The following is a 19,454-nucleotide window of genomic DNA, read 5'->3' on the forward strand; positions in this document are numbered from 1 at the left end:
GGTTTCCGTTTTCTAGGTTCCTACCCCTGTTCTTTGGTTCCTACCCCCAGTGTCACACTTCAATTGGTCCCCCCGGGCACGAGGCCCCGTGTTTTGCCTTCCTACTCCCATTTTTTTGTTCCTACCCCCGGTGCCATGCTCCAATGGTTCCCCCCGGCCACGGGGCCATGGTTTTTGGGTTCCTACCCCCCTTTTTTGGTCCCTACGCCAGGTTCCACGCCTTAATCGGTCCCCCCGGGCACGAAGCCCCAGTTTTTGATTTCGTATCCCCGTTTATTGGTTCCTACGTGCAGTGTCGTACTTAAATTGGTCCTCTCCGGCAAGGGGACCCTGTTTTTGGTTCCTACCCCCATTTTTTGTTTCCTACACCTGGTGTCGAGCTCCAATGGGTCCACCCGGGCACTGGGCCCTAGTTTTTGAGTTCCTACTCCGGTTTTTGTGTTCTTACCCCCCTGTGTCGCTCTTCAATGGTTCCCCCCGGGTACGGGGCCCCAGCTTTGTAGTTCCTACTCTAATTTTTCGGTTCCTACCCCCGGTGCCGTGCTTCAATGGGTCCACCCCGGGCAGACGGCCCCGTTTTTTCTTTTCCTACCCCCGTTTTATGGTTCCTACCCCCTGTGGCGCACTTCAGTGCGTCCCCCCAGGCACGGGGCCCTGGTTTTGGGGTTCCTACCACTGTTTTGGGGTTCCTACCTGCGGTGCCGCGCTTCAATGCATCCCCCAGGGCACTGGGCACCGATTTTTTTGGTCCTACCACCATTTTTTGCTTCCTACCCCCAGTGTCACGCTTAAATTGGTCCTCCAGGAACTGGGCCCCTGTTTTTGAGTTCCTACCCCCGTTTTTTGGTTCCTACCCCCGGTGTTGCGCTTCAGTGGGTGTCCCGGGGCACAGGGATCTGGTTTTGGGGTTTCTACTCCTGTTTTTTTGTTCCTACTCGCGGTGTCACGCTTCAATGGGTCCCCCCGGGCACGGGGCTCAGATTTTATGCTTCTTACGCCCGTTTTTTTGGTTCCTATCCCTGGTGTCGCGCTTCAGTGGGTCCCCCCGGGCACGGGGAGCTGGTTTTGGGTTTCCTACCCCCGTTTTTTGGTTCCTACCCATGGTGTCTTTCTTCAATGGTTCCCCCCCCCAGGCACGAGGCCCCGTGTTTTGCTTTCCTACTCCCGTTTTTTGGATCCTACCCGCGGTGTCGCACATCAATGGGTCCCCCCCCGTGCACGGGGCCCTGGTATTGGCTTCCTACCCCCGTTTTTTGGTTCCTACCCCTGGTGCCACGCTTCAATGGGTCTGCCCGGGCACTGGACCCCGGTTTTTGGGTTCATATCCCCGTTTTTTTGGTTCCTACGCGCAGTGTCGTACTTAAATTGGTCCCCTCGGGCAAGGGTCCCCCGTTTTTGGTTCCTACCCCCGTTTTTTGCTTCCTACCCTCGGTGTCGTGCTTCAATGGGTCCACCCGGGCACTGGGCCCTAGTTTTTGAGTTCCTACTCCCGTTTTTGTGTTCTTATCCTCCTGTGTCACTCTTCAATGGTTCCCCCTGGGCACGGGGCCCCAGCTTTGGAATTCCTACCCCCGTTTTTTGGTTCCTACCCCCGGTGTCATGATTCAATGGGTCCACCCAGGCATGGGGCTCCGGTTTTTGTTTTCCTACCCCCATTTTTTTGGTTCCTACCCCCTGTGGCGCGCTTCAGTGGGTCCCCCCTGGCACGGGGCCCTGGTTTTGTGGTTCCTATCCCAGTTTTTTGGTAACTACATGCGGTGTTGCGCTTCAATGCATCCCCCAGGGCACTGGGCACCAATTTTTGGGGTCCTACCCCTGTTTTTTGCTTCCTACCCCCAGTGGCGCGCTTAAATCGGTCCACCCGGGCACGGGGCCCCAGTTTTTGGGTTCCTACCCCTGTTTTTTGGTTCCTACCCCCGGTGTCACTCTTCAATGGGTCCCACCAGGCACGGGGCCCCAGCTTTGGGGTTCCTACCCCCGTTTTTTGGTTCCTTCCCCTGGTGTCATGTTTAAATAGGTCCTCCCAGGCATGGGGCCCCAGTTTTTGTGTTCCTATCCCTGTTTTTTCTTTCCTACCCCCAGTGTCACGCTTTAAAGGGTCTCCCCGGGCACGGGGCCCTGGTTTTTGGGTTCCAATCCCTGTTTTTTGGTTCCTACTCCCGGTGTCATGCTTCAATGGATCCTCCCGGGTACGGGGCCCCAGTTTTTGGGTTCCTATCCTTGTTTTTTTATTCCTACCCTCGGTGTTGCGCTTTAATGGGTCCCCCCGGGCACGAAGCCCCTGTTTTTGGGTTCCTACCCCCGTTTTTTGGTTTCTACACCTGGTGTCACACTTCAATGGCTCCCCCCCCTGGGCACGGGGCCCCGGTTTTTGGGTTCCTACCCCCGTTTTTTTATCTACCCCCTGTGTCACACTTAAATAGGTCCCCCTGTAAACATGGCCCTGTTTTTTTCGTTTCTACCCGTTTTTTGGTTCCTACCCCCGGTCTCGCGCTGAAATGGGTCCCCCTGGGCACGGGGCCCCCTTTTTTGCGTTCCTACCCCGTTTTTTGGTTCCTACCCCCGATGTAGCACTTCAGTGGGTCCCCCCAGGCACGGGACTCCGGTTTTTGGCTTCCTACCCCCATTTTTTGGTTCCTACCTCCAGTGTCGTGCTTCAATGGGTCTCCCCGGGCAAAGTGGCCCTGGTTTTTGGGTTCCTATCCCTGTTTTTTGGTTCCTACCTCCGGTGTCGCGCTTAAATGGGTCCAACCGGGCACGGGGCCCCGTTTTCTGGGTTCCTACCCCTGTTTTTTGGTTCCTACCCCCAGTCGCACACTGAAATGCATCCCCACTGGCACGGGACCCTGGGATTTGGTTTCTTACCCCCGTTTTTTGGTTCCTACCCCCGGTGTCGCGCTTCGATGGGTGTCCCCAGGCACGGGGACCTGGTTTTGGGGTTCTACCCCCGTTTTTTCATTTCTACCTGCGGTGTCCCGCTTCCATGGGTTCCCCCGGGCACTGGGCTCCGGTTTTAGGCTTCTTACCCCCTTTTTTCGTTCCTACCCCCGGTGTCGCGCTTCAGTGGGTCCCCACGGGCATGGGGACCTTGTTTTGGTGCTCCTACCCCCGTTTTTTGGTTCCTACCCATGGTGTCGTGCTTCAATGGGTCCCTCCAGGCACTGGGCCCTAGTTTTTGAGTTCCTACTCCCGTTTTTGGGTTCCTACGCCCCGGTGTCGCTCTTCAGTGGGTCCCCCCGGGCACGGGGCCCCAGCTTTGGAGTTCCTGCCCCCGTTTCTTGGTTCCTACCCCCGGTGTAGTACTTCAATGGGTCCACCCAGGCACGGGTTCCCGTTTTCTAGGTTCCTACCCCTGTTTTTTGGTTCCTACCCCCAGTGTCGCGCTTCAATGGGTCCACCTGGGCAGAGGGCCCTGGTTTTTCTTTTCCTACCCCCGTTTTATGGTTCCTACCCCCTGTGGTGCACTTCAGTGGGTCCCCCCGGGCACGGGGCCCTGGTTTTAGGGTTCCTATCCCTGTTTTTTGGTTCCTACCTGCGGTGCCGCGCTTCAATGCATCCCCCAGGGCACTGGGCACCAATTTTTTTGGTCCTACCCCCATTTTTTGCTTCCTACCCCCAGTGTCGCACTTAAATCGGTCCTCCAGGCACTGGGCCCCAGTTTTTGAGTTCCAACCCCCGTTTTTTGGTTCCTACCCCCGCTGCCGCGCTTCAGGAGTTGTCCCTGGGCACAGGGACCTGGCTTTGGGGTTTCTACCCCCGTTTTTTCGTTCCTACTGGCGGTGTCGCGCTTCAATGCATCTCCCAGGGCACTGGGCACCGATTTTTGGGATCCTACCCCCGTTTTTTGCTTCCTACCCCCAGTGTCATGCTTAAATCGGTCCTCCAGGCACTGGGCCCCAGTTTTTGAGTTCCAACCCCCGGTTTTTGGTTCCTACCCCCGGTGCCGCAGTTCAGGAGTTGTCCCCGGGCACGGGGACCTGGTTTTGGGGTTTCTATCTCCGTTTTTTGGTTCCTACCCCCGATCGCACACTGAAATGGGTCCCCCCCGGCACGGGGCCCCGGGTTTTGGTTTCTTACCCCCGTTTTTTGGTTCCTACCCCCGGTGTCGCGCTTCAGTGGGTGTCCCGGGGCACAGGGATCTGGTTTTGGGGTTTCTACCCCTGTTTTTTTGTTCCTACTCGCGGTGTCGCGCTTCAATGGGTCCCCCCGGGCACGGGGCTCAGATTTTATGCTTCTTACGCCCGTTTTTTTGGTTCCTATCCCTGGTGTCGCGCTTCAGTGGGTCCCCCCGGGCACGGGGAGCTGGTTTTGGGTTTCCTACCCCCGTTTTTTGGTTCCTACCCATGGTGTCTTTCTTCAATGGTTCCCCCCCCCCAGGCACGAGGCCCCGTGTTTTGCTTTCCTACTCCCATTTTTTGGATCCTACCCGCGGTGTCGCACATCAATGGGTCCCCCCCGTGCACGGGGCCCTGGTATTGGCTTCCTAGCCCCGTTTTTTGGTTCCTACCCCTGGTGCCACGCTTCAATGGGTCCGCCCGGGCACTGGACCCCGGTTTTTGGGTTCATATCCCCGTTTTTTGGTTCCTACGCGCAGTGTCGTACTTAAATTGGTCCCCTCGGGCAAGGGTCCCCCGTTTTTGGTTCCTACCCCCGTTTTTTGCTTCCTACCCTCGGTGTCGTGCTTCAATGGGTCCACCTGGGCACTGGGCCCTAGTTTTTGAGTTCCTACTCCCGTTTTTGTGTTCTTACCCTCCTGTGTCACTCTTCAATGGTTCCCCCTGGGCACGGGGCCCCAGCTTTGGAGTTCCTACCCCCGTTTTTTGGTTCCTACCCCCGGTGTCACGATTCAATGGGTCCCCCCAGGCACGGGGCCCCTGTTTTTGGGTTCCTACCCCGCTTTTTTGATTCCTATCCCCGGTGTCGCGCTTCAATGGATCCCTTCTGAAACACGGCCCCGGTTTTTGGTTCCTATCCCCATTTTTCTGTTCCTACCCCCAGTGTTGCGCTTAAATGGGTCCACCCAGGCCCGGTGACCCTAGTTTATGGGTTCCTACCCCTTTTTTTTGGTTCCTACCCCCAGTGTCGCACTTTAATGGTTACCCCCGGGCATGGGGCCCCGGGTTTTGGCTTCCTACCTCAGTTTCTTGGTTCCTACCCCAGAGTCACACTTAAATGGGTCCCACCGGGCACGGGGCCCCGGTTTTTGAGTTCCTACTCCTGTTTTTTGGATCCTACACCTGGTGTCTCTCTTAAATGGGTCCCCCCAGGCACGGGGCCCCAGTGTTTGGGTTCCTACCCCAGTTTTTTGGTTCCTAGACCCGGTGTTGCACTTTAGTGGGTACCCCCGGGCACGGGGCCCCGTTTTTTGGGTTCCTAAACCTGTTTTTTGTTTCCTACCCTCAGTGTCGCACTTCAATGGGTCCCCCCGAGCACCAGGCCCTGTTTTTTGGCTTCCTACCATCTTTTTTTGGTTCCTACCCCCGGTGTCGCTCTTCAATGGGTCCCCCAGGGCACGGGGCCCCAGTTTTTGCGTTCCTACCCCCTTTTTTGGTTCCTTCCCCCAGCGTCGCGATTTAATGTGTCCCCCGGGGCACGAATACCTGGTTTTTGGGTTCCTACCCCCGTTTTTTGGTCCCTATGCCCGGTGTCGCACTTAAATTGGTATCCCCGGGCACAGGGGACCCATTTTTGGTTCGTACCCCCTGTTTTTTGGTTCCTACCGCCGGTGTTGCGCTTAAATGTCACAGGGCCAATGTATTTGGGTTTCTTCCACCCTTTTTTGGTTCCTTCCCCGGTGTCGTACTTCAATGTGTTCCCCCGGAAACAGGGCCCCAGTTTTTCAGTTCCTATCCCAGTTTTTTTCTTCCTAGCACTGGTGTCGCGCTTAAATGGGTCCCCCTGGTCACGGTGCCCCTAGTTTATGGGTTCCTACAACCGTTTTTTGGTTCCTACCCCGGTGTCATGCTTTAATGGTTCCGCCCGGGGCACGTGGCCCGAGGTTTTGGGTTCCTAACCCCGTTTTTTGGTTCCTTCTCCAGTGTCATGCTTAAATGGGTCCCCTCGGGCACGGGGCCCCAGGTTTTGGGTTCCTAACCCCATTTTTTGGTTCTTACCCCCGGTGTCACACTTAAATGGGTCCCCCCTGCACGAGGCCCCGGTTTTTTGGTTCCTACCCGTTTCTTGGTTCCTACCCCGGTGTCACGCTTAAATGGGTCCCCCCAGGCGCAGGACCCCGGTTTTTGGGTTCTTACCCCTGTTTTTTGGTTCCTACTTCTGGTGTTGCGCTTCAATGTGTCCCCCCCGGGCATGGGGCCCCGGTTTTTGGGTTCCTACCCCCGTTTTTTGCTTCCTACCTCCAGTGTCGCACTTAAATGGGTCCCCCCGGCCACGGTGCCCCTGTTTTTGGTTTCCTAACCCCGTTTTTTGGTTCCTTCCCCGGTGTCGTGCTTCAATGGGTCCCCCCATAAACAGGGCCCCGGTTTTTTGGTTCCTACTCCCATTTTTTTAATTGTAGCCCCGGTTCTGCGCTTTGATGGGTCCCCCGGGCATGAAGCCCCGATTTTTGGGTTCCTACCCCCGTTTTTTGGTTCCTACCTGTGGTGTCGCGCCTAAATTTGTCCCCCCGGCCACGGGTCCACTGTTTTTGGGTTTCTACCCACACTTTTTGGTTCCTAGCCCCGGTGTGTTTCTGAAATGGGTCCCCCCCAGGCACGGGGCCCTGGGTTTTTGGTTCCTACCCCCGTTTTTTGGTTCCTACCCCCGGTGCCACTCTTAAATGGGTCCCCCCAGAAACGGAGCCCCGGTTTTTTTGTTCCTACCCCGGCTTTTTGGTTCCTACCCCTTGTGTCGCGCTTAAATGGGTCTGCTGCAGCTCCCTGCTGCATCCACCAGAGACTGCCTGAATCATCAAAGCTCTCCAACTATTTTTCAAAGATTCAGGGAGCTTTGAATGAATTTGGACCTTCAAATTTGTCCTGATTCACTTGGGATTTAGAGATTTGGCTACCGAATCGAGACAAATCTCTTCTGAATCGAATCACTACCTGAAGCTTTGAACAGTGTAGTGTGTACCTGTCAGACAAGAGTACTCAATATGAGGGCTAAAACTGTCTAATAAGACTGCACAGCTATGGAGTTACACCAATGTGGCCTGTTACCTGCAGATGAGAAGCACTGGGGCCATTCCTGGTATACAGCATGTAGGGTTACCCACTAGGAGACAGTTGCTAGGCCCACCTTGCACCAATACAGCTTGCATATACTTGAGGTCTGTGGCCGAGCACCTGACTACATTCACATGCATACACTGCAAGCAATTTTCTTAATGCTGACAAGGTCCATGTTACTGGCAAAACTAAATGGAGCCATTTATTCCTCCTTCCTTGATCATAAATTTGAGACCTATAGACAAGGGAACAGTGGCTTGTTGTTTTCAAGAACTGAAGGTAAATAAAAATTCTAAAGCTGCTGACAAAATCATGAAATTTAGATACACATGCTGGGCCACCTTTCCTGAAGTGATAGAGAACCCATTATTGCAGTCCAGCCCTGGCTCTGTGCTTCCAGCAACTACAGCCCTTGTCATCTGTCCCATCCACCTGTGGAGGGTTTGGGATTGATTGAGAGTGTGGTGGGGGGGGTAGAAAGGTAAGAAAATTTTATTGACTTAACAAAAACACAACTACGCATAGTAGCAAAACAAACACTAACAGACAAGAATAATTTGCATTAGCAACTTATCAGCAGTCCCCTCTGATGCCTGATATATGACAAGTTTCTCTTTCTACAAAGCTCCGTGAAGTCAGGCGTCCCCAATCAGTGCTGTCCGAGAGGTACTGGGAAAGACCCTGGTATTCAGTCCTTGGGCTCCTCGAGATCCACGGGCCTACTGATCCAGGTCAACAGCTAATTAATCCTTTTCATGGAGCTGTATCTTCTTTCTGAATGATTTCTGGATGTTTCAGCCAATTTATAACTTCTGAACTGTTCTGATAACTTACAGCCACTCAGATTCTTTTTACTTCAACTATCCTTAGCCTCACCAAACACATTACAAGCCTTTGCATTCTTCTGATAAGGTTATTTTTAACTATGCCACAGGGCATTACTACTTCAAGGCTTTGCTAAATTTATTAGCAATTTACTTACTTTATACAAGGCCTTACTACATCTTAAACTTTAATTAGGCTTTTAGCAACAACGTATAGCTTAGTATTTAAACAAAAGGCAGAAAAAAACTTGGTCTAATCTTCATAGAGCCTTCAGCAAGCACCTTTATCACACAGATATAATTTTCAGCTGCCACAGTCATCATACCGATGCAGTGAGAAATGCTGCAGGACAAAGCAACTGAGACAGGGGCATGAGGTGCAGTCCAGTCAGGAGGTGTACCAGCATGGTGCACCAGGCAGGTGGGCAGGCAGGCACCACTGCTGCCACTCACACTGCCCACCCTGGGGCAGGGAGCACCTGGGGCAGGGCAGGGCAAGGGGGAGAGCACTGCCGTGAGTATGGGCTGCTCATGCATGCGTGTGCATGTGTGTGTGGCACCCATGGCCTGAGCAATTGCCCACCCCTAAGGTCAGCTCTGATAGCACTTGGCAGAGTTTGCATCGGCAGATGTCTTCAAAAGAGCAAGAGAGTTTGAAATTGTTCTCATCAAGATGGTCATCACCTCAACAGGGAAGGAGGGGGAGGGGTCCCATTAAGGGACAGCAGTACAGTCTCAAGATCCTTAATGATTTTAGTCAGCACTAGAGTGGCAAGGTTCATACTCCTTTGTAAACCTAACCCATGTGAGATAAGTACCAGGTAGAAGTCCAGGCTTCTCAATGCACTTAGCAGGGAGTAGGCTGTGTTTCCACCATGGCTTCCAGGCAGACTGACCCTTGCCCTCACTGTTGTACACCATCCCTTTCTGACACTCAGAAAATCCCTTCCTCCTTGCCCCTCCCAGCAGCTGGTAGTTATTTGCTATAAGCCTATGTTTATTTAAGAAACAGTTCTGGAGAGCCTGAGAAAGTATTTTATCCGCATTTTGGCTATTAAGGGACAGCAAGATAAATCTGTTCTTGATACTTGTTCTGGAAAAGTATAAGGATCAAAACCAAAAAGCAGTTTGTCCTAGTCTGCCTTAATGGGAATGGCAGACTAGACTCGAGCTATTTCAGTTAAAATACTGGCAGCAGATATCTCTCTTCTTTAAAATGGATAAGACATCCACTATAGTCAGAAGATTAAAAATATAAAGCTAATGGATATTATTGCTCAGGAAAATAGCTTTCCATTTCGTTTTGGAAGGTTGAGAGTATGACAAGCCTAGATGAACAAACTTCTTGCATACATCTGATGTAATTCCAACATTTCTCTGAAAACCAGGTACAATTGTCCTAAATGAAAGATAAACTTAAATTATAGAAGCCTTTGGCTTCAGGTCTATTATGATCTGATTTGCAACTGACAGATCCCTGCTGTTAGTTTTTCTTTATAGTTAACTGGTGCCATTGTGAAAGGCACTACTTTCTTCCAATGTGGCTTTGTTTGGAAAATGAAGCACATAATATAGTTTAATCTGAGTTTATCAGAAAGTCTGGAAGTTGGTTCCTGGGTTGGGCTGAGAGAATTTTGACAGACATGTTAAAGCATTCCTAACTAATACAGGTATCGAGCACAGCATATACCAATGAGAGCTCACACAAACCCTTCCCCTCTGTCTGCAGTAAAGGGTTCTTACATGTACATTTAGTTGACAACCTAGCCAATATGTATTGATTGATTATTACCTACTGTATGAAGTAACAGAGAATCCAGCCACAAAATTGTCAGCTCTGTTTCGCAAACAAATGAGTTGCTATACATGAAATGCAATGAGCGAGGATCAAACCTGAGGACTACGGTCCATTTGATAAACAGCTGGCACCTCAAAAAGGAATATACTAGATCTCTGCAATTCCAACATATGGAGGGAGGGGGGGGGGGGGAGACAGCAGCTGCCATGACTTAGCCACTTTGAAGAGTTCATTCCCCTACAGCTCGCACAACAACAAAATGATCCACAGCATCACATATTTTAGGCACCATTTTAATAATAAAAATGTATGGTAATGAAAAGGGCAGCAGCAATAGCTGTTGAGAGACAGAGCCCAAAATTATTTCTAAAGGTGGCCCAGAATACACTTTTCCCTTCAGTCTTCAATTTTCAAGCATACCCCGTCCCTGAATAAAATTACTGCTAAGTATTAAAAGTCCAGTGTGGTTTCATTTGAGGGCCTATTACTCTTCCCAGTTTGTTTGGCTTCCACTTTGAGTGGAGTATCTTGGAAGGCTCATCTGTGGCTGAACTCAATCTTCCTCTGTCTCCTCTAGTCATGGGGAAGTTCCATCAAAATTCTTTAAATCTGCGGAAACAAACAAATGAACATAAGAATTATTAATGTAATGACCCACAGAGTACAGCCAGTCAGGTATTTGTACCTTTTGGTAACATTTTTTTTTTTTAAAGAGTGTAGTCAGTACACCTTTGAATTATGCTTAAGCCATGTTGACAGTTACTACCACAGATACGTGGACAGCAGAGTTGAAGCTCTGCTTCTACAGAGCTTGAAACCAAAAACAGGAAAAGCTCCAAGATGTTCAGTAACCAAACTATGCCAGAATCCAAAGCCAGCATGTAGAGTTTGCATCTTTGTGTGGTCTTCACCCCAGTGCCCAGCCACATACTGTAAGTTTCAAGTATAATAGAACCCTTGTGCAAGAGAAAAAGGAGAAACAAACAGGCAAGGAAGAAAAGTTGGCAGGGATGCTTCCCCTGTTTTGTTTCTAGCTAAAGCAAAAGCCTAGTGCATGGCCCAGAGAACAAAATTCCTCACACTTGCTCATTAGAGTCCAGTAGAAAATCAAATAGTGATAATCCAAGAAACAGCCCAGGAGGCAACACCAAATGGGACTGAGGTGGCTAGAACACTTTAAAGAGACCAAGGGTATGTCTAATTTTGTGCCCTACTGCACAGTTGTTAGTGCACAGTAATTTAGTATTTGCTGCACTTACTGCGCAATCCCTTGCTCCCAGTGTTGTACACCATCCCTGCATGGTTTGCACCTGCCGGCACTATGTTATTGTAGCTTGTCACTACGGTGATGCAGTATCTCATGTAGACATGCCCCAAGTGTTCTAAAGCAAAAGGACAGCAGCACTGCAGCAACCATTGTGGCTTCAGCTTCTGCTAACTGGAACCTCAACCAAAAAAGGAGTGTGGGCGCCATATCTGCCTTGGGGAATGCCAGAGGTTAGAATTCCTAGCTCAGGCACCAAAAGACAGGCACAAAAGTTGTCAACTGTCTGACATGTAGGGGACGTATATCACCTTCCAAAACTCTTCCCTTCCTGCTTGTGTATAATGGGAGGACTGTGGATCACAATATGGGGATTTCTGTTGCTCAGAATAGCTTGCAAATGCATTTCATGTGGTAAGACTTCAAGAGGTACTTCAACTATAGCTATACTTTTCCCAGCTGCTACTTTGACTCATGCAAGGTAAGGTCCAGCAGAACATAACTGGTCCGCGTCACTGTCTTTCCTACCCAAGGAATCAGACTGGTTTGAAGTGTCACGGTGACCAAATGCCAGAGAAGCAGCACCATTTTTGCCATGAGATGTGCAAACTATTCCCATTCATTTTAAGGCAGGGTGCAGCTGTCTGGGAAGCTGGAAGTGTACTGCTTGTGATTAGATACCCCAGATACCAGGAAGGAGACTTGTCACCCTGCACCAAGGGCTGAGGAGGTTTGGGCCAAACTTACCATTGCAGAACCCCAGAACATTGCTATCAAAAAAAGCTGTTTACCTGTAAACATAAATCAAGAAATATTGTGTGCCAGTCTCCCAAGAGCTTTCTGCCCACCACAAGTCAAAGCTTAGCAGTTCATCACCACACAGCAGGGGATGATTTGTAATTTTTCCATCAAAGATCTAAGCCTGTCATTGAGAAACGTAGTCTACAAAATTGTTAATTGGAGGACAGGAGTCTTTATGGACAATGCACTGATTCAAAGATGATTAGCACCTTAATTTTAATTAATCTGGAAATAGTTGATTAATGATTTAATATTTTTTACAATCACTCATCAGGTTTATGGGGGCTGCAGAGTTGCAAACCTTGGGCTACATAAGAGGCAAAGAGTAACAGACCAGTCACTGAAAACTAGAATTTCCACAATATTTTCTGCCAAAAACCTAAGGCTAGGATACTTCCCTAGAAAGCGGGAGATGTAGCTTCCAGCCCTACCCCTCACCCAGAAACAGCTTAATTCTAAATCTGTGTACACAGTGCTCTAACCATCTAGCCACAGGTTACACAAGGCTGACTGCAGCCGTCTTCTTGAGGATGGTCCATCCCATTGGGCAGCCAAGGCAAGGAGTTGTGTAGGACCAGGAGGGAAAAAAAAGTAAGCTAAAGGGTATGTGGCTCAGCAAGTGTGATTTTTGCCTGCAAGGGAAGGTGGCCCTAGATTCCAGCCTGGTCAGAAGCTTTCTCAGTACTTTTAATCCAAGAAATATTAAATACAAAGTATATTGGGCCAACTTGAGGAGGGCCAGAGAGTTGTCTGTATAATGCCTAACCTGTGGCCTGGTGCTTAAAGGCACTTTACTGAGCTGCAGATTCAAGTCTCCCCTTCATGAGAAGGGCCTAGAACCTACCTGGTTAAGTCCCCTAATCAATGGGCATTTGGGTTAAAATGTGGAAGGCTCACTTTCTCCCCCTGAGTACAGGGTGATTTTATTTCACCACAGAATAGAATCAAAACTGTGTAAGTGCCGAAGATTGCAGTTATGCAGTTGCATCCCTGCATGTAAAGTGAAATAGGTCTATTTCACCATTTCTTACAATGCTACAAGACAGCATGCTCCTTTTGCAACATCACTCATAGCACATGCTGTTGTCAAAGTCATACACTGGACATGAACAGACCTCCTTGGGTCTCTGCTTCTGCAAAGCCCTCATTATCCACATACCAGAAGCCTCTCTCATTTTACCCTGCAGATGCCACGCAAAATTAAAATCAAGATAAATCAGATGGAATTTTCATGATCATCTTTCAGCTACAACAGAAAAATACTGGAGATACTCACAATACAAACTATTTCCCATCTAACACTGACTGTGTTAGTACCACACACGAGCTACAAAAATACACAAGGATAGCTTGCTTAATAATACTAAGAGGGTTTTGCAGGATTTGGGACATTCCAGTAAGGTCCTCCTGCAGTTCAGATTCCCTTTGAGTATGACTGGATAATGGAAGGAGAAGGGAGTCATGTATTGTACATTGGGATTCTTTAATTATAGCATTTCTAATAATCTTCATTTTAATGGTTGGCAATGCAGCAGTACAAAGGTAGGCTTTTTACTTTATTTTCTTGGCCTGACTTCTGCTGCACTACCTATTCTTTCTTTGCATTGAGATAGATGATTATTAGTAGATAGAGGAAGCTTTCATATTTAGTCCACCCCTTTTCTATTTAAATTCCTTTGGATTCCTTTCTGGCATGTACTCAGTAGATTAGTCTCTTGTGTAAAGCATCTCATGAAGACACACCCACTATGTAGTAAAGGTGCATCTACACATGTGCACCATTTCAGCTCCTACCTGTAAATACAGGTAGGAACCTAACTGAGCAGTCAATACTGTGCTCCCGGGAAAACAAATTTGCTCCTGGTCAGCCCCAACACCAGAGGGCCACAGAGTATGGGGAACTCCTCTAGTCCTGGCACTGATCAGCAGGAGCAGCGCCAGGATGGGGTAGCTTTCTGTCCATTCCCGTCCTCCCCCACACTCCCATCCCAGTGCTGCTCAGTTCCTGGGGAGCCAGGAGCCAAGCAGCGCTATGACTGGGGAGCTTTTTGCTTCCTCGCACACCCAGAGACTGACCATGAGCTGTCCCACTTCTGGGGCAGCTTCCAGCCAGCTCTGGGCTGGGCAGGGAAATCAGCAAGCAACTAGTGGCTGACTGGGAGCTGTCCCATTTCTGGGGCAGCTCCAAACCAGCCCCTAGCTGGGTGGGGAAGCCCCACTGAGCTTGTTCCTATGTGCAGGGGGCCAGGAGAGCTCTGCAGTGGCAACTGTCTCCCAGCCTCCTGCACATCAGGACTCCTCCTGACGTATATGGGGCAAGGAAACAGCTGCCGCTGCAGCTAAAAGAGCTCTCTGGGCCCTGTGTGCATGGGGACTGGCTCTATGCTCCCTGCCAAGCCCCAGATTAGCATCCCAGGGGAGCTTCAGGGGGTCAGAGCAGGATAGGAGCATCCCTGTACCAGACTGATCCCCTTGGGAGCCAATTTGCTGCCAACAGGGGGCAAGTGTAGCCATGCTCCTAGGGAAGGCTTACTGCCCAGTATTTTACTGCCCAGAAAAACTTTATATGGGGGCAGATGAAGATTCATTGTGGCCCTTGGCCCGGGGCGCCCCTCCCTATGGCCCAGGGCCCCCCTGCCCCAACCTGTGCCCTGCCCTGCAGTCATGGGCTCCATCCCCGACTGGCACAGTGGGAGCAACAGCCAGAGTGCAACGCACTGCCCCCCAGGCCTGGAGCAGGAGCTGTGGCTGCCCCCACTCACAGGTCCACGCTGGAGCTGGCGCCAGGGGTGTAGAGCTGCTGCCCACTAGGCATATGCAGTGCAGACTGAGCTCTGGGCTCAGTCCAGCTGCAACGGTGCCTGGCAAACAGCACCCAGCAGCCAAGGCCTGCCACACTATGCACGCCTGGCCCAACCTGGCCACCAGTTTCATCCACACCAAGGCAGGGGCCTCTGGGCCCAGGCCCAGCTGGCTCATGTATTAATCTGCCCATGGCTTTATAATATTAATAACATGTGTAGATGCACCCAGTATGGAGCATAATGAATGTTTTGCCAGCCCTGAATATACCTAAGAAGGGAGGCTGCTTTCAATGCCAGCCACAGAAGTACTTAGAACACAGTGGTAAGAACAAGCAAATACATACCCTCTCTTTCTTGTAGAATAGCCACACCATCCTTGTATCTCTTTGACTACGACCCGAGAAAGGAGCTGAAGGGGAAAGATTTTAGCTTAATATTAGACTTTCAGTTCTAGCTTTTGTACATTCAAACACTGATCCATCATAATTTGAATCCAAAGCAATTAATTCAGAATGAATGATGTAGTCTGCCAGGTCATGCACACCCTGGAGAATATTACTCAAGTAAACATAGGGAATAAAGTGTTGATTTGCAAATTGTCTGAGTGCACTCATTGACAACATTCAAGCAAAACTGTTTTGATGGGACAATGGGGTCACAAGCTACATACGTTATTCCAAAATGGGATGGGCAGACCCTAAGAAGCAGATTTCAGGTGACAAAAGTTTTAAATAGAGACAGACTTCACTCTCTAAAATATTCAGATATTCATTTGATTGACCATTTCTGCAAGTATTCCTGCTGCTGAAAGCAAACACAGTCTAAGTCCTACAGCACAGAGTAGAAGAGTAGCTAACTCCTGACAGAGCACAGAGAACACAACAATGGCAAAGGCATGCCATTATTCAAGCTATAAGAAGCCTGCTCACTTCAGCATAACTGTCATCATATGAAGTGAAAATATGAGAAGAGGCAAGCAGTGATATTGCAATAGTACAACTCTAACCAAGGGTGGGGACTGTTGGCCCTGACCCCTGAGACAGTCTTTGCTCAGAATTTACATTCTAAACAGCAAAGAGAAAATAGGAACAGAAAGTAGAAGTGACTGCCCAAGATCACAGAGCAGAACAGTGGCAGAGAATCAAAGCTACCTGACTGTCAGGCCAGTCTCTTGCTTTCTGTATTACATTGCCCTTCACAGAAATCACTGTCTTGTTAATAATACAGGATATAAAAGGGAGAAAAGTAGTGCAGATGTTCTTCAGATGGCTCTAGTGCAGTGCAAAGGAGTTTGGAAAGGTGAAATGGTTCAGAAAAGTCATTTTATTAAGATCCAGGGGTCACCTCACAGTGTTAAAGACCTGGTGGGCTTAAGCACTCTAAAATAGTAGTTCCCAACCTTTTTGGCTCATAGGCCTGATGGGCAATGCCTGGTCCATCCATTGGCTGGATCTGGTGGATGGGCCTGAGGGGTAGGTGCAGTAGGGTATGGGGAGGGGATATGGCTTTGCCCTGATCCAGCTACATACTGGGCTGGTGTGGGATACAGTCTGGGAATTTGGCAGTGGAGAAAGGTGGCAGTATTAAGTGCCACTGCTCCCCTGCCACCAAATTTCTAGACCCATGGGGAGAGCCCTGCAGGTGGAATGCCATGGCTCTTCAGGCCAGAGCCGGCCCACAGTCCAAGGGTTGAGCACCCCTGCTCTTAATAGACAAGGCAATTCATTCCATGACTTTTAAAAAAGGACACAACTTAGTGTGAGTGATAGTCCTGCTTTTACAAAGCACTTTGGTCTTTATCTTGATGGATCCCAGAATGTTCTATGCCTTAGGAATAGTCCAGCCACTGAAACAGAGCCACCTCAAGGAGGAATGGAGAATTGTCTTAACATGAAAGTTGTAGAATCGTTACTGGAGGTGGGATAAGCATTAGTCTGGGATGGTTTCAAAACAGTGTGTACTGCATTCATGTGGGAGTCTATATGACCGTCCAACCCAACCACAGTCTAGACCTTCGGTGGTACCAACTAAAACATAAAATCTACACAATGCTGGGATGATGTTTCACTGGTAACTCAGTAGTGACTTCCTTATAATAATTTTCTGTAGATCAGGCTTTTTCTTAGAAGCCATCTGACTGAACACCAACCACTATTTAGCCTCTGAAGTCAGACATGACCACTGGCCCTGACTTCAGACCACTAATTGGGACCAATATACATCCTATAGTCTCGGTGCTAGTCAGTTAAAAAGGAACCTACCAGGCAAGCCAAGAGATCAGCTGTTATTAACATGTAGAAGACATTGTTCCAGCTTGTACGAGAGATTAATCCTGCAAGCAGGGGGCCCAGAGCAGCACCTACAAAAGGACAGCAAGGTCACAAGAAGACATCAAATGAAGCACATTGCAGGGGATCCAATCCATGCTCAGACCCTACAGCAATTCTGACATACCTGGGAGTATATTTGAAGGCTACCAAAGGCTCTAGGCTGAGGACCTTATATATCATCTCCTTATGTTAATCCCACAGCCACTGCCTTTTGTTCCAACCTCACCCTTGAAGCTTGTGTCAGTAATCAGTGTTGTCTGGTGCTCCTGACTGTGCTCACCAAAATGTATTGGTCAAGCTCTCCTAGAGTTACTGCAGTAGCCGCTTGGACTCAAAAGCTTAAACAGATTGATCCACATGTGACCAGCAGTGCAGGAAGCACGTATGTACAGAAACTCTCCTGTTCCTGACATCAGCACAGATAGGCTTCGTCCCCCTGAGCAGGGGCGTGGTTGCCGCGAGGAAAAAAAATTAGCACAAATTCACACCACTGCTTTTTGCCCTGGTGCGCACCCCTCTGCACGTGGGTTTAGGGCAAAGAAAAATACTCTGGGTGGGGTAGGGGATGCTGAGGCCAGTACCACGTGGCACACCCTTCCTGATCCCCCTCCTCCCGCTTCCCCCAGTCCTTTGCAGGCTGGAACTTTGCCAGACTGCAAGGGGAAACATGCCGTTCCTTGCATTTTCCTCTTTTAATGGAGAAAATCTGTTTTTTTCTCCTTAAAAAAGGAAAAGCTGCATTTTTCTCCTTAAAAGAGAAAGCCTGTCCTTTTCTCCTTAAAATGATAAATCTGTGCTTTTCCGCATTTCTCTGTAGTGAATGGAAAAGCCAGATTCCTGGTCATCATACCAGCTCCCACAGCACTTTGTTGAATAAAGTTAAACCCTGTTGCTCAGTTTGCAATCTCTTTTACAGCATCATCAGCCCTCAGCCCCAGGGCCTCAGAAACACACACGTCCCCCTCTGTCTGTATCCCTTCACTACAGTCTGCCTAAGAATGGCTATAGTTATAGGCCCAGTCAACCCCCATTATAGATAACAGCAGGGACCAACTCTCCTTGCCCTTTGCCTACCCTTTAGCAAAGAGTGTGGTGCCCCTGCAGCAGTCTGTAGTCCTTTTAGGAAGGGGTGCTGGATCCCACTCTTCTTTGGGATAAAAAAAATATAGCTCCCACCCTGACAGGGCTTCACTGTGGTCCAGGGTCAATACAGCTTGGAGTAGGTTCTCAGTCTATTGTAGAAGTTAACTGAGTGGTTTGCTGCTCATACTGTGTTACACCATCCATACTGACCTATAGATCCAGTTCCATCAATGATGGCTGTGACAGTGGACAAGGCTTTCGCATTTCCTTTGAGACACTCATGAGTTCCCTGTGTGTGGAAAAACATTGAGCTAAAACTTGGATATAATGATTTCTCATCCAAATCAGCACAGTGAGAGTTATGATGAACCAAAACTGGTAGCATTTCCAGTAGTGTTGAATGCAAGCATGTGAATAGCATAGACTTCTTATTTAGCCTCAGGAAAATAGAATATACATATGTTCTACAGCCTGGGAGAGTGAAATACAGAGGGTTCCAAAAATGCAACTCACACGCCAGTAGCAATCCTATTTCCCTTGCAGTAAGCATGCACATGCAGACAATAAAGCACAGTAGGCACTGGCTATGTGCTTGCACAGCTATGTACGTGTAACCATTGTGGATGCATACCATTTTCCAACTCCTGAAAGCATAGCAAAAACCCTGGGACTAATGCACGTGAGACTGGAAGAGCAAGAGGCTAGACCCAGAGCAAATAGGGCCTATCTATAGGAAGTTAAAGAACTAGGTCCTAACCCCAACCTCACACAGAGCAGGTTTGAAGCAGTATCTTTTTGGTTTCTCAGCAGTGCTCTAACCACCATGTCACTGCTCAGGAATTAGCCAACTACCTCTTTGGCACTCCTTTTCAGGCTGGTTCCCTGGACAAACACAAACCAAAGGGTGTGTGGCTCCATTAGACAGCTGCCACCTAGCAAAAGAGCTAATCCTGAGCTCTAGTCTGACCTTGGCTCACACTAAGGCAGAAGCTTTTCTTTCAGCTGTCCTCTAATCATTTCTTCCAAACACTAGTAAATGCAAGAGGCAGCAGCTCCACTTCAAAAGGAGCTGGAAAAGAGCTTATCAGCACCTAACCTATGCTATGGTGGCTAGTGCACTATGCTGGGAAGTCAGAAGGACATAGGTTCAACTCCCTTTAGATGAAAAAAGGACCTTAGCTCCTGGGGTAGTCCCCAGAACAATCAGCTATTGGGCCAGAAACAATGGAAGGCCATTGTAACAAGTCTGGGGCTAACTGAGTAGCTGGCACCCTTGCCTGAGTGCCTCCTCCTACCACATCTTGTTGTTACTTTTAGAAAATGGGTGAGAGGCTCTCCAAAAACTCAAGGAGATCTCCTAACAAGTCATCTCTTCCTATGATAC

At 49.2% G+C, this 19,454-nt stretch overlaps 1 protein-coding gene across 2 annotated transcripts in view; it reads right to left on the reverse strand.

Moving 5' to 3' along the window:
• Positions 1–10,065: 10,065 nt before the first annotated feature.
• SLC37A2 (solute carrier family 37 member 2) overlaps positions 10,066–19,454 on the reverse strand; it is an 86,686-nt gene continuing 77,297 nt past the window's right edge. Inside the window, exons 15-19 of one of the 2 annotated variants that reach the window (XM_006257990.4) lie at positions 18,281–18,359; positions 16,919–17,016; positions 15,002–15,066; positions 11,800–11,843; positions 10,066–10,397 (exon numbers count right to left, since the gene is read on the reverse strand). In XM_006257990.4, coding sequence (XP_006258052.1) covers positions 11,840–11,843; positions 15,002–15,066; positions 16,919–17,016; positions 18,281–18,359 — 246 coding nt within the window. In that variant the 3' untranslated portion in view covers positions 10,066–10,397; positions 11,800–11,839. The remainder of the gene's footprint in view (positions 10,398–11,799; positions 11,844–15,001; positions 15,067–16,918; positions 17,017–18,280; positions 18,360–19,454) is intronic. The other variant, XM_006257989.4, reaches the window with a different exon arrangement.

The sequence above is a fragment of the Alligator mississippiensis genome, chromosome 16, assembly GCF_030867095.1.
Source record: "Alligator mississippiensis isolate rAllMis1 chromosome 16, rAllMis1, whole genome shotgun sequence".
Taxonomy (NCBI): Eukaryota; Metazoa; Chordata; order Crocodylia; family Alligatoridae; genus Alligator; species Alligator mississippiensis.